This window comes from Azolla caroliniana, unplaced genomic scaffold (assembly GCF_043228905.1).
Source record: "Azolla caroliniana isolate FFs.n. ecotype wild unplaced genomic scaffold, voAzoCaro1.0.p SCAF_4, whole genome shotgun sequence".
In the NCBI taxonomy this organism is placed as follows: domain Eukaryota; kingdom Viridiplantae; phylum Streptophyta; class Polypodiopsida; order Salviniales; family Salviniaceae; genus Azolla; species Azolla caroliniana.
The window spans coordinates 25,327,326-25,341,198 of record NW_028230439.1 but is presented as its reverse complement, the minus strand read 5'-3'; the positions used below and the strand labels follow the sequence as shown (position 1 = coordinate 25,341,198).

The following is a 13,873-nucleotide window of genomic DNA, read 5'->3' as shown; positions in this document are numbered from 1 at the left end:
CAAACTAACTTACATATGTAAATACCACAAAACCCCTCCCTAAACATTGATGACGCATGACAGTGATTAACAAGAAACTCTATCTAAACAACACAAAGTGTATTTTCATCCTAATTCTAGCCATCGATAAAAGCAATTGTGAAATGCATTTTTCATGTTAGTATTGCAATGCAAATCCAATTAGCTAGAATCGTTTGTCCAATGAGGGTGACAGAACCCCATTGCATGAAAGGCAAAGAATTTCTTTACATGTCTGCAATTGATTTGAGTGTAATTTTTGTCACAGAAAATACAAGTGGCCTTCTTAATATTAATGGTCAAGCAATATCTTACCACCAGAGGATAGAAGTATCATATTTTCATACTCTGTGGTTTCAAAATATTTGCACGGTTCAACATATAAACCTACACGCTCAACCATGTACATGAACATACTTATGCATCTCCCATCCGCCCAATATTTTATTAACTCCAGCTACAATAATAACTTATAGATGCTGTTGAACTTTTCATACAAAGCTGATTTCTGCCACTATATTTTGCAAGGTACACAATTACTTCACTGTCTTCCTTGTTGAAAGAAATGCATACTTTAGCATTAAATTTATTAATCAAATACTCAAAACGCCCATTCCATACTAAAACCCTCCAAAAATAAACAATAAACAAAGTCAATTACACCTTTTTAAATCAGAAAGAGTATATCATACAATGGCTTCAATCTAAAACCAGCCAAAATTAAAAAGATATGTGCATTCTTCATTAAGTTCATCCCTACGACAATGTGCATTCTTTTTAAATCATCATATAACACATCAATTGAATATGCTGGTAGTGACAAGTTGAACGAGAAATATGCCCACATAATCACATTAAAACAAGCCCTACATAGGTACCATCATGATTTAGTCTAACAAAGAAATAGTTTGAAAAGACAGATGTCATATCTTTAAATATAAACCAAATATATGTCACTTTAACAAACCCTATATACAATTTATGTGGGTAAAAACAATTCTGAAGAACTTCAAAACAAGAAACCTGGATCAAGAAAACATTTTATTTTAGTTATTTATATTTCAAATTAGACACCGAAACAAACTGCACCAAAATATCGCGACTCTATATACTACAAAAAAGAATCCACATCAAAAGAAAGTTCCTTTTTTACACTACAAGCAGATGCCCTTCATAATTCAATGTTAGAGATAGCTAAAGAAACATATTGTACAACAAATGACACCCATCAAATAGCATGCATCTCGGAAGGCTTGTTATTGCATAGATAGATAGATAGATAGATAGATAGATAGATAGATATGCTCATCAACTGTGTCAAACCCGTGAAGAATCTAACCAACAACCAAGTATCGAGAATACTTGACACCAACTTTCCTCTCTCTACATATACACCTCCAGCATCCATTGTTGTCATCATCAACTACCCTCTTCTCGTGAAACGCACTTCTATACCTCGGGAAAAGACCTCCCCTGTTCTTGCAAATGGTACACGGGGACAAGTGTTCCTTCCCCTACATGATGTATCTATCATCAAACAATAAGAGCTTTCATTTGAATTCTACCTTTCCAGTGTTACCTATCGGATACGATGTCCATTCCTCGGACTGAATTTCACACTAACTATCACATTTCATTCTTGTAACCGTGCTTTTTTTCTCGCGCTTTTCCATTCATCCTGCATGTACAGCATTAACAAAATGGCATCCTGCATCAGTGATCGTAGAAAACTACAGACAAAAAACAAGTGTAAAGAGCATGGTTTTAACCAAAAGGGGATTGGTTACATTATATGAGGTTTACAAGAAAATACATACAGAAAAACAGCTGATTAATTATTTTATTTTCCAATTACCAATGGCACATCATCAGAATCCTTTGATTCTCTAGATTCAGTTGGCGACGCCGCACTACCCTCAGGTGTTGGTTTAACACTTTTGCTTTTTGAGACCCTACCTTTCAGCTGACCAATGGCTTTCTTTGAAGAGGGCTTTGATGACTTTGCCTCCACCTTCAGCACTGCATGACACCAACGAGCTCCATTAACCAAAACCGATAGAAATCATGGAAAAATCAACCAAATAGCCACTGGTTGTTTACAACTTGTTAGTGTAACTTTTCAAAAGCTTACCAGAATATCCTACATGCTATGTACTATGGAATGGTATTCTGGTAATTTTTTATTTGTGGGCAACACAAATCCTCAATTGGATACTTGAATAATACAGAACAGAAAATATGCAAAAGTGCATATATCCACAACATAAAGACTATTGTCAGGAAACACCCCTTTCTGATCCAATCTAACCAATCACATTATTAATTGGTTAGTTGCACACCACACTTTTCCTTATCTTATTCTTGTGAGGGAAGGGTGAGAGAGTACAGCTAATCATAATACTTGCATCACTTTCTTTTAAGTTAATTGAATGTGACTAACAGAGATGATTATCCTTATCTACATCAATCCACCTTGGTTAAAACAATAGCAGGAACCTACTTCAATTATGAGAGAAGAGTAACAATTAGCAGAGATAAGAATTATGAGCATATACATAGCAAACACAAGTCACTACACATACCCTTTGAAGATGGCGTATTTTCCTCATCAGATAACTGTTCTCGGTCTGATGCTTCAACACCATTTGAGTTATGTTCACTTCCTCCTGATTTTGCTTCTACTTCTCCATCTGCTTCTACTTTTGCTTGGCTTGGAGTAGAGTTTTCTCCCCGCTTGGACTTTTTGTAAGATCTGGTAGAGTGAGGTTATCTAAATCAATTTGAATGGTAAAATACAGTCCACTCTGGAATTAAAAACTCATTACAACTACCTCTTAGAAGAGGACAATCCTCCTCTGGACTTTCTTTTCATCTGCGAGCTCGTCATACTCCTCTTTGATTGTCTGTATGTAAAAGATATATAATTCAAAGAGCGTACATTCCAGAGTTTATTGCAGAAGACAATTATTTGGCACGCCCCTGTTTGAGACTTAGGGATCTCTTAACTATCACATGAATCCATAATCTTCTCAGATACAGAGATGAGTGTGCACTTCCATGTCCAACTGACATAGAAAGCTTGTGAATAAGGATAGCAATTTTCAAACCCACAATAAACTGCAACTGAAAATTATCAATAGTTGATATTTTACTTATTCATTGCATATTTATGCAAATAAGACAGAACAGACACTGAAGCAACCAAAATTCAAAGCCCCTTGAGCCATTCAATAATCAGCACATATAAAAACCACCATTTTCCTTTCATCTGGGTTTTTTCAAACGCCAAACAACATTGTATAGATAGTCACAGAAACTACTAGAAACTTTCAAAATGCAAAAGTATACGTAGTGACAGAACCATACATGCCAGGCTCAGAAGATGCAGGTGTTGAAGGGGATCCTAGCTCATCCTGTGAAGAACACAATAAGATTAAGCCAATACAAACAATACTTATCAGTAAAAAATCAGCAAATAGAAAACTCACCTCTGTATCTTGGACTAACTCCCAACGTTCTTTATTGAGCTTCAACCTTTCCACATCCCCATCTTCATAAACCACCTAGGGACAAAGAAAAAAAAAGTATATACAAGTTCTAAGCAACGCAGAAAGAAAACCAACATTTCCATAACAAAAGGCTCCAAGCTACATACCATGTGTTTCTTCAGTTTTTCATCGTAGTCCTGAACTGTTCCATTATAAAACCTGTGATTGAAAGTGGGGCTAATATCAGAGACAGACACAATGCACATGCATGGGACGAAATGAACACTATAACAAACATACTTCTTGTCAAGGGGCCACCACACCCTTATTCTGGATCCCACCAAATCTTTACCTTCAACCTTCGTATTTGATTTAGAATGAGGGGTCTTCAATAACAAATTAGTCAGGACAAATATTAGAAGCTTAAAAATCGTTCAGTTATGAATTTTCTGTTGCAAAAAATCTATAGAATAAGTAAAACCTCCAAGCCAGAAATTCTAATCTTCTTGGCAGATCTTCTAGGTGTTCCACGTGGACTCCTCACAAGCTCAGCCTCCTCCGCTGCCTTACTAATTACATCACCGTGCTGATCGTCCACACTCTAGTTTAACAAAAAAATGCTTGTAATATGACCATATAATGATTCTCCAACTGTCGAGACAAATCACGTTTAGATGGTACCTTCTTCCCACGATGCCTTTTAGCCTCAGTTGAGCCCTCCTTTAATATGGATTTCTTAGGCTCGGCATAAATCTCCTTCTTTGTCTTCAACTTTTTCACCTCAGTAGAACCCTCCTGAGATACTATCTTTATCGTATCAGCCAAACGCTGCCGCTTTGATGCAGGTGTTTTAGCATCAGCCGAAACCTCCCTTTTAGATACAGGTGTTTTCGCATCAGCTGAGCCTTCCTGCTTCGGTGCATGCCTTTTATGCTCAGATCTACTCTCCCTCACTACCTCATTCAATGTCTCCTCAGGTGGTTTTGGACTCTTGATAGAAATCCTTACACGTTTTCTTGCTGATCCATCGATGCCAGGAGTTGTTGAATCAGCACTAGCCATTTCCGACATGGGATGGTCTTCTGCATTGAGTTCTGCATTTACCTCTGCATTGTCTGAGGTCTTACCTATAGCAGGTTTTTGCACAGTTTCTTGATCTTTTGGTGTTCGGCCTCCTCTTCTACTACGCTTAGGGGAGGCAGGGCCTATAGAATCTGGTTTCAGTATGTTTGTCTCATTTTCTGAAGACTTGATTCTCTCTCTGCGGCCTTTTTTTCGTTCTGAGCCCTTGTGATTCTCAATATGTGCAGGAGGCAAAGGATTGGCATCTTGATCTTCATCATATCCAGAAGATTCGTTAACTCTATTCTGCGTATCCGACTCATTTTCCTCATCTACAGACTCTTTGTCAGGGTCATGTTCTTCACCAGTAGATGTATGCTTCTCATTCAGGGATCCTTTACTACCTTTCCTCTGCTTCTTGGAAACCTGTTACACAGTTAATTACACTTAGAAAATAAGTAATCTCCACGGAGAATAAATTGATTTCGGCATTACCATTTCCATGAGGAAAGGCAAGGAAGACTTCATCTGTGAAAAGTTGTCACCCTCCATGAAAATGGCAGGTAAATGAGATCCATCAAGCTGAATGAAATAAAAACTGATAGTTAAGTTGTCAATGTCAAAATCAATTATTAATTGTTCTACTATGTTCTACTATCAACACTAAAACTTGTTCACCTTGTTTTCTTCTTTTGCATTCTCGGAAAGATTGTAGATTGAAACTGGGAGTGGAATTTTATCTTCATCTTTATAGTTTGGTATTTCAGTATCAGCCAAATCTTTTACAATTGCGATGCCAATGTCGCAAAGAATATGAGCATTCTGATGCACAAAAGGAAATTCCAGTGATGAAATGTTTTTTCTGCAAATTCATTTTAGAAGCAAAACAAACTTACCTCTGTCTTTGTGGCATCTATCTTGTCTTCTGCAAGTTTCATCTTACGAAAAATAGAAAGAATCAATGCATATTTGGCCAAATCCTCTTCTTTCTCAGCATCAGGCTCAGTCTCTTCACAGACATTAGTGAGCAAAGCCCAAACATACAAAGAGAGTTGCCTGGAAAGATAAATAATAAAACAATTAGTTCTTAAAATCAAGCTCTTAAACAAATGCATTGTGTGTGCAAAGCTTAAAAGCTATGTGCCTTACCTAAAGAAGGGATTCACAGTTTCAATACTGGGACCACCTTCAGCTAGACTTGGGAAATTAGCTCCCTGGGCTAGTGTATGAACATAATGGAAGAGCACATATTCCGGAGAGTGAATAACTGGAAAGTCATCTGACTGACCCGACACAGTGACATCTCTTAACCGTGCTTGTCTACGTGAAGTTTCGACAAAATTCCCAAGTTCCTGTTTTACCTGCATGTTTAAATTAAAAAATCAGATATGCTTATATGGGCATTTTGTTGCTATATATTGAGTGTGGCCACAAGGTCCAATAGGCTTATATTGGATATTCATTAATCTACAATTCAGTATGGTCTTGACATCCTATAAGCTTATATGGACATTTACTGCTATATTATTCAGTAAGGCCTTGACATCATTATTAGAAGCTCTCATTATTGACACAGAGACCTCTTAAAGTAGAATATATAGAAACTGTTAATACAGAGAAACCGTCTCACGTCAGTCAACAGTTCACCATTGACATTTACTGCTCTATTATTCAGTATGGGCTTGACATCATTGCTAGAAGTTCTAGTTATTGACACTGAGGAATCTTAAAGTAGAAAATAATAGAAACTGTCTCACTTCTGTCAAGAGTTCATCATCGACATCGCCACCATCGCCACCAACACTCAACGCAAGGGCACATACATACTTCTCAGGAACAGCCCGTTCCTTCAAAAGCTTTTTCAGTTTCTTCAAAAACCCATGTTTCACAAAATCACAAGAATCCTGAATACAAAAGGTATAGTTAGCAAGTAGAAAATGTTATAGCACAGACTGAGGTTTGTATTTATCAAAAAGAGTCGGACAAAAAATAGCTCGGTGTAATTGACGTCACCATTGCAAGCAAAACAACAGCATGAAATATTGGGGCTGAAATTTGGGCATCATATCTTTTTGAAAGCTGCAAAAAAGCCTTTCCAGCTGCTAGTCGAAGATGATCCTTATCAGCACGACTGAAAATCGAAAATGAAAGCCACCTTAATAAAACCAATTAGCACTCAAAGAAATGAATGGTTGAGACTATATTGACAAACCTTGACTGTATTTCGTCTGAGACTTCCCCACATTCTAAAAACTTCAGGAGTATCCCAGAAAGCCCTTTGAATCGCTGCACTTGCTGAACATCCTTTTTAGGAAGAAAACTTTTCACCAGTGTTCTGAGACCAAAAATCTGTGAATCAATAAAGTATAGAAATGTTAATGGTACTTCAAATTGCTTTTCTTTTGATCAAGCTTATTGAAAATATCACCATAAGCAATGTCTACCTTATCTTAATCTTTCTTTTCATCATACCAAAACTATTGAGCATTTCAATAAATACTACCAGTTCTACATAGCTAAAAGATATAGTACAAGTCATGCACATTCTATAAATATGAGACTGAGTCAGGATCACACCTTCAGACGAGTCATTTCACTAATGACAGCATGGTCACCACGTTCTTCATCTAGGGCATCCTGCAATGCAACAAAGAAATTGAGGATAGAAAAGCATAGAAATTAATCATATTTATGCACATCTAATAATGCAACAGCACTTACACAGTCTCTTCTGAAGAGATCTTTCGTAAGAAAATTAACAAGAACATCTTCTGATGTTTCAAAGACAGAAACATCATGCTGAGCTATGCACCCGAGGGACTGGAGTACCGTTGAGAGATTCACACCAGAAACTAGAAGATCAAGAAGCTTCTGAAAAAAATAGCAGACCAAATACACAAATAACTTTTATTGCCAGATTAAACTACTATTGCCCACACACCAGAACCATATGCACCCTACCCTGTATAAAGTGGAGAAAATTTTCAAACCAGAGTCGCCACTAATTGCAGCAAGTGCTTTGACTGCATACTTGACTTGTTTGCGAGTTCCCTCAACACATAATTTTTCAAGCAAATCAACTGAGCTGGATGGGGAAGGGTGTGAGGAAATAGATTATTAGCATAAATGGTCCACTTAAAAATAGTAGAAAATACACACTTTTGCTCATTTCTATTTCCTTGAACAAACATAACATTATTAGTGCATTTATACGCTAGAACTTCTGTCTCCTACAGCATCAAATCTGTAAAGGAGATTTCTCAGTGCAACTCCTACATTATTCAGATTACTACGACTTGTCCAAGATCTGACAGTGAAGAATGATATGCCTTTGAAGGCATAACCCTGATGATGGTGCACGTTGAGACAGAGAGGTAGCACCCAAACACGATATGTATCTGATTTAGATTTAGAGGAACTCTTGATTAAATCAAAGTTTCACAAATCCTTTTTTAAAGTCCTTCCTGTGAATACTAAAATCAATCTACAATTGGATTCTAGATCTCACTTGGAATCTTCTGTAACTTGCCCTTGTAATGACCCAAATATCTGCACTGATCCTTCTTTCAGAAAGTCCCTGTCATCCTTTAGTAGCTCCATAATATTTTCCTCCAGACCTTCAAGGAGACTAGGAAAGTACCTTGCAAACACCTTATAAAACCAATTCAGGACTTAGGAACTCTTAAATCATGAGTTCTTTCAGAGAGAGAAAGAGGGAATTCAATTCAATTAAGTACACATACCACAAGTAAACCCATGCTAGCCCTTAGGAACTTCTCATCTCCAAGCTTATTATAATCTTCTATTTGTGTAACTAATGCCTGCATGTGCTCTCTTCCAAAAAGTATAAATGAACATTTTACTGAAAGAACTTTCAGGAATTCATGCCGAGGATGTTTCTCATCTATCCACTCCAGGAGATTTTTCTGGATGAAATATACAGATTGAAGTCAGAAAGATATACAATTTACCATGTTATAAACCTAAGATCTTTGTTTTGATGTTACCTTTAATGATACAGCTTGTGAAAGAGTTGTATTTGGATCCAATAATTCAGACAAAACTTTCAGTAATTTGCCATCCTTCAATTGAATCAATTCTTGAAGCTCAGATTCTGCATTTGCAGGATCCATAAAGGAAGGGCCCATGTTTTTGCAAGATAAGAGAAGTCTCTTTGTATTCTCCTCATCCTTGTATTGTGAAATAATTCATTATCATAAACAGAACTTAGATAAAAGGTACAAGCAGCACAAATAATAGTTCATCCTTGGAAAATTGTATTACCTCCACTTTTGGCTGGAATCGTAAATAGTTTTGCATTTCAATTTGCAACCTACATATATCCAACGCAAAACAACGTTTACAGATATCAATATAGATTCCCTCAAATGTGACGTTCTGTAGACATTTAAATATATCCAAGGTAAAACGAAATTCTAAATATCAGAAACAACTAAAAATTATAACTGCCATCAGCATGTACAGATGATTTTAAATTAAAAACTCTATATACATGTAGTGACCTTTGCTTTTGCTGCAAAATTCTTTCAAGGGCTTTAACATCATTCTCATCGAAGGCACTAAAAAAGGAAATCCAACATTTTGTTCTTTCAATCACAGGAAAATCTGCAGGGAACAACTGCTCAGAGAAAACCACCTCCATAGCCTGAGCTCTGCGTGCACATAAATAAAAAATAGACTATAAAGCTGCAGGAAAAAAAGTTTGAAACAAATCAGAGGAGGTGGTTATCATAGGGAACCAACCTGAGCTCTTTGCATTCTTTGTCAAAACAGCATCTGATCAACTTACTAGGAATCCAATTGAAAGTTTCCATCACAAAAGTCGGATTTGCAAGTCTTTCTGAGCACAATGCTTGATACACTCCTGTCAATCTTTGCAAGGTTTCATGCCTTACATGCACCTGTAGCTAGGAAATATTAAAAACAAAAAAACAATAGATCACAACATAGATCAAAAGCAATAACAAGAAAATAGCCCCAACCTCTGTATCACGCAGGCGTTCAGACACACGTTTCAATATATTGACAGGCAATAGCTGTGGATTTGACATAGCATAGCCACATATTGCAGCGACTACTTGCATTCTTACTCTCTCATCCACATCTTGAATATGCTCACTCAGTGCATCTGTCAAGACACAGGAGCTTTTCAGTACGAACCTTGCAACAAAAGGTGTGATATTTTCTAATAATATAATATAACCAGAACACAGCACATAGAATAATTAATAAACATAAAAATTAAATACGAACCTTGCAACAAAATAAGGTGTGATATTTTCTAATAATATAATATAAACAGAACACAGCACATAGAATAATTAATAAACATAAAAATTAAATATCAATAAAAGAAAGAATAGAGATAAATCATATACTTCTTAAATATTTGCAGAGTCACAATCAGATTTCAACTCACTTAAAAGTTCTTCTGCTACACTGGTAGAGGTGCTAACTGCCAGACATTGTTTGCTGCATTCAACCATGGCCAGTCGAACATCTACAGATTTATCGTTAAACCTCTTCAAACATTCACTGAAAAGTTTATCAAATTTTTCAGATACACCCTTGCGAGAAGCAAAAAGGCGCCCAACTAACTTTACAGCTTTTGTCCGGACATCTACTTTTTCAGACTGCATGACACAAATGGAGGACAGATACTTATCAACACAGAAACTTGGCCCACAAAAAAATAAAAAGATCACGAAAAATACCAGCAGCTCATCTTTAAGCTTGGGAATCAAATGAATAATCAAACTAGGAGCACGGATATAAATCTCGAAAATCAAGTCATGGTAAGTATCCCGCCACTTGCTTTTTGAAGACTTTACTTCTGATAGAATTGATGTAAGAAATGCTTCCACATATTCTTTGATATGATTAGCACACTCTTCAAACACAGCTCCAGCGAGAATATAAGCAGGAGTCGATATCCCCTGAGATTGCACTCAATACTCATTATACTTTATTACAATTTATTAAGAGTTTTAAAAGTAGACTATTTTTTGCAGTTTCAAAGATTTCACCTTTCTTCCATTCAACAAATGAATCAAGAGCACCTCGATCAATGGCTGTGGTATTTCTTCTTCATTCTCTAGCAGGATTAAGCTCATTATTTTCTTCATTGGAGACATCATCTGTATCGGTTTATCCCTACAGGCCAACATATGAGTACATTAGAGTATACTAACCACAAATTCCATACTAAAGCAACTAACCATTGAACTTCACACTATATATTTACAGGATGGATCAATCAAAGAAAGAGCATTACCTCACTGTCGCAAAAAACGTCTGGAACATTTCGTGTATGAGATCATTACATTCTATATTCAGCATTACAATACATGACCTCACTGACGCAACCGTACTTAAAATGTGCAATCTCGTCGCGAAGTAAGGGCTTGAGATATCATTTAGCCCTCTGAATGTTGCTACTATCAATTCGAATATTTCCTGAATTGTTAAAAACCACCAGAGATCAAAACATGTTTTGGATCAATTTGCTGGGAAGTACCGGCAAAAGATGTTACCTCCCATATTTCATCAGTGAAAGGAGCATCAGGAGCAACAATTCGCAGAACTTCGCTAATACATGAGGCAACCAATACTTGTATATCCTTATCCTTATGCTTTAAGAGATTACGTTCCACTAAGGCATCAATTGATGGTTGCAATGCTGACAACACGCCTTGACCAGGTTGTTGCTTTATAATCATAAACAATGCTGAAGCTTCCTGCAGAAGAAGTTACAGAATAATGTATAATGGGAATCATTAAACACCACCAAGTTTTTCCTTCTTTCCCAAAATAATACCATTAAGTTTTTGCTATAACCCTGAAAGCCCTGATCAAGTCAGGACCATATAATTGAAGAATAATATTTAACCAGAAAATATCCTCATTAAACACCAAGTTTTTCCTTATTTCCCCAGATAGTAATACATTTACTTTAAGTGTTTGGTATATCCCCAAAAAACCCTGGTCAATTCAAGACAATCTAATTGCTCCAAGAAGGTACAGCACACACAATTAAGGAGAAGAGGAGGAATCGGCCAAATAATTGCTCGAAAAAGTGGCAAAACTCAAAGTAAAATATATCCTCTTAAACAAAGAAATGCATGTTAAGATTAAAATTTCTGGTACAAAACCAAATCCTCCTGATTTCGACACTTGAGCAAACATGTCAGAGAGCCAAAACATTACTGTCAGATAAACAGATAATACACATGTCTGATAGCTATTTAACACGTGATATGAAGCGCATTGGCATTGAGTTTATAATTTTAAAAAACAGCCCTGAGAGCTCCAAAAACTAAACATAAATCTGACTACAGAAATTCTTAATGAAACATATTCGGCAAGTACTGCATTTTCTTTCAGCAATACTGACTTTATTCATTGCCATAAGTGAATTTTTGTCTAATCTTGGAAGGCCAAAATCCAGGTTCGTCACATGCAGTATCAGTCCAAGGGGTACTAAATGGCACTTCAATTGTAGATATTACCCACTGTAAAAATGTTAGGCACTTCTTCTGACCAATGCAAAGAAACTTTTACACCAAAACTGCAAAGTTCTGAACTGAAACATATGGAGCTTTTCCAACCAAAGAGAGAATTTCTTTGCAGAGAAGAAAGACTTATTTTCCCAAATCAGAGATAATACTAGCCAAAACAAACTAGGATTTCCAACGGAAAAAAAAACCATTTTTTAAAACATATGAAAAGAAAGAAAAAGAATATACCTTCAGTAGATCTGTCAGCACATCTCTGGAACTGGGTAGACGGGAAAACCTCTTCCCTATATCTGAAATTTTAGCCAAATCAAGACCTGCTGCATCTCCTGCTTCATTCTTCTCTCCACGAGCCATGGCTCTCTCTGGTTGAACAAGATATCAATCACTCTTTTTCTCCTTAATTTTTCAAGTTTCCATAGCCCGCATCCTGGTAAACCCTAAAATTTAAAACCTGTGAAATATTAGGCCCTGTAGTTTCTGTTCAGTTTTTTTATAATCCTTCAATCTTTCATATCTTGCATCCTGATAAAGTCTAGAAATTGAAATTCCGACATTAGCCTCTGTTTCACCTCATATACCCTAACCTATTTTCCTATCCATATTCTTTTTCCTTAACCCTAACCATTTAACCTCCAGAGTTTAGGCTCCTCCTCAGCCATCGTTTCACCTGCTTTAAATCGTTTCCCAAACCTTCTTTATCAGAAAAAAATATACATGTTTCCTCTTGAGAGATCTTTCTTACAAGTTTCTCAAGCTCCCATAGCGTCCACAGCCTGCATACTGCTACACCCTAAATAGCGAGCCTACAAAATTTAACCTCTGTTTCACCTATACCACTGTTGGAGACTAATGTATTTTTGAAATTTTCACACAATTTTTTTCCGTGTCAAATTTGGTGTTTCTGAATAAAAAATTCCATGCCAGGAACTGTTCAGCTTCCATAACCTTCGCTAACCACTGGAACAAGCCTGTATTTATTCTGGGAGGGGGGTTGGGTGGGGGAAGATGCGAAGCAAAGAAATCGAACCTTGGTAAGAAATGGGTCGAAGCCCGAAATGGCCAAAAAACGCAGGAGCGGAGATGGGTCGTAGCGGTCTCCGAGTAGATCGAAGAAGAAGAAGAAGAAGAAGAAGATATAAACAGAAAAGAAGTAGAAGAAGCAAACTGGGGAAACCCTAAAAAACTCAGAGAAACACAGGGTTTATGGAAGGTCGCGCTCTGAAAGGTTTCTTCTTCTTCGTCTTTCTCTCTCTCTCTCTCTCTTTCTCACTGTATGCATTTCGCTCTTCCCTCCTGAAACCCAAAAGAAGAAGAGAGAGACAGAGAGAGAGAGAGAGAGAGAGAGAGAGAGAGAAGACAGTAGAAAATCAACATCACTCAAAAATTTTAAGACTAAAAACAATATCTAACTAAAAAAGCAAAAGGAGGCAAAAATGGCAAAAGAAATTCACATGCCCACAGTGGCTTGGGCACCATTTGTCCAAAACCCAACCCAAGTCCACCTGCCTCATGCTCATCTTTGACAACACCCCCCCCCCCCCCCCCGTCCATCCGTCCGTCCAAGCCACATGCCGTCCCGCCCATCCCCCCACGTGATTTTTTGGACTCTTCCTCGTCCCGTCCATCCAATACCCGATTATTGCTTACCCCCTATGCCTCTCCAGGGATCACAATCAGAGGTTGTAAGAGGACACGACACGACTTCTTCCACCTCTCCATCTCGTTGTTGTGGAAGTCACCCACCTGATTCCACCATTCAGGCACACA

The 13,873-nt window shown here is 37.2% G+C and overlaps 1 protein-coding gene across 2 annotated transcripts; it reads right to left on the bottom strand.

Moving 5' to 3' along the window:
• Positions 1–1,102: 1,102 nt before the first annotated feature.
• On the bottom strand, positions 1,103–13,371 carry LOC147865634 (sister chromatid cohesion protein PDS5 homolog A-like). 2 transcript variants are annotated; one of them, XM_087318495.1, is made up of 34 exons: positions 13,134–13,371; positions 12,335–12,543; positions 11,123–11,326; positions 10,864–11,045; positions 10,616–10,742; positions 10,304–10,525; positions 10,009–10,222; positions 9,572–9,717; positions 9,333–9,490; positions 9,092–9,241; positions 8,853–8,901; positions 8,576–8,758; positions 8,312–8,494; positions 8,077–8,219; positions 7,530–7,653; positions 7,290–7,439; positions 7,146–7,205; positions 6,781–6,917; positions 6,582–6,699; positions 6,326–6,472; positions 5,718–5,929; positions 5,465–5,624; positions 5,247–5,390; positions 5,064–5,150; positions 4,188–4,994; positions 3,988–4,107; positions 3,807–3,892; positions 3,674–3,725; positions 3,507–3,581; positions 3,385–3,431; positions 2,850–2,921; positions 2,601–2,770; positions 1,874–2,037; positions 1,103–1,696 (listed from the first exon to the last, which is right to left on the bottom strand). In XM_087318495.1, exons 2-34 carry the CDS (start codon positions 12,458–12,460, stop codon positions 1,652–1,654), a joined length of 5,064 nt encoding a protein of 1,687 aa, XP_087174621.1. In that variant the 5' UTR covers positions 12,461–12,543; positions 13,134–13,371; the 3' UTR covers positions 1,103–1,651. The 2 variants fall into 2 exon arrangements, with proteins under 2 accessions (XP_087174621.1, XP_087174622.1); XM_087318496.1 differs by having other exon boundaries at positions 12,335–12,533.
• Between the last annotated feature and the right edge of the window lie 502 nt (positions 13,372–13,873).

What these genes read in the sequence shown, in the direction of transcription:
- LOC147865634 (XM_087318495.1), bottom strand. Translation starts at nt 12,460, where the DNA reads ATGGCTCGTGGAGAGAAGAATGAAGCAGGAGATGCAGCAGGTCTTGAT. An exon ending in TGCTGACAGATCTACTGAAG is followed by an intron (nt 11,327 to 12,334) that starts GTATATTCTTTT and finishes CTTCTTCTGCAG; the next exon opens with GAAGCTTCAGCATTGTTTAT. An exon ending in AACGCCTGCGTGATACAGAG is followed by an intron (nt 9,491 to 9,571) that starts GTTGGGGCTATT and finishes TCCTAGCTACAG; the next exon opens with GTGCATGTAAGGCATGAAAC.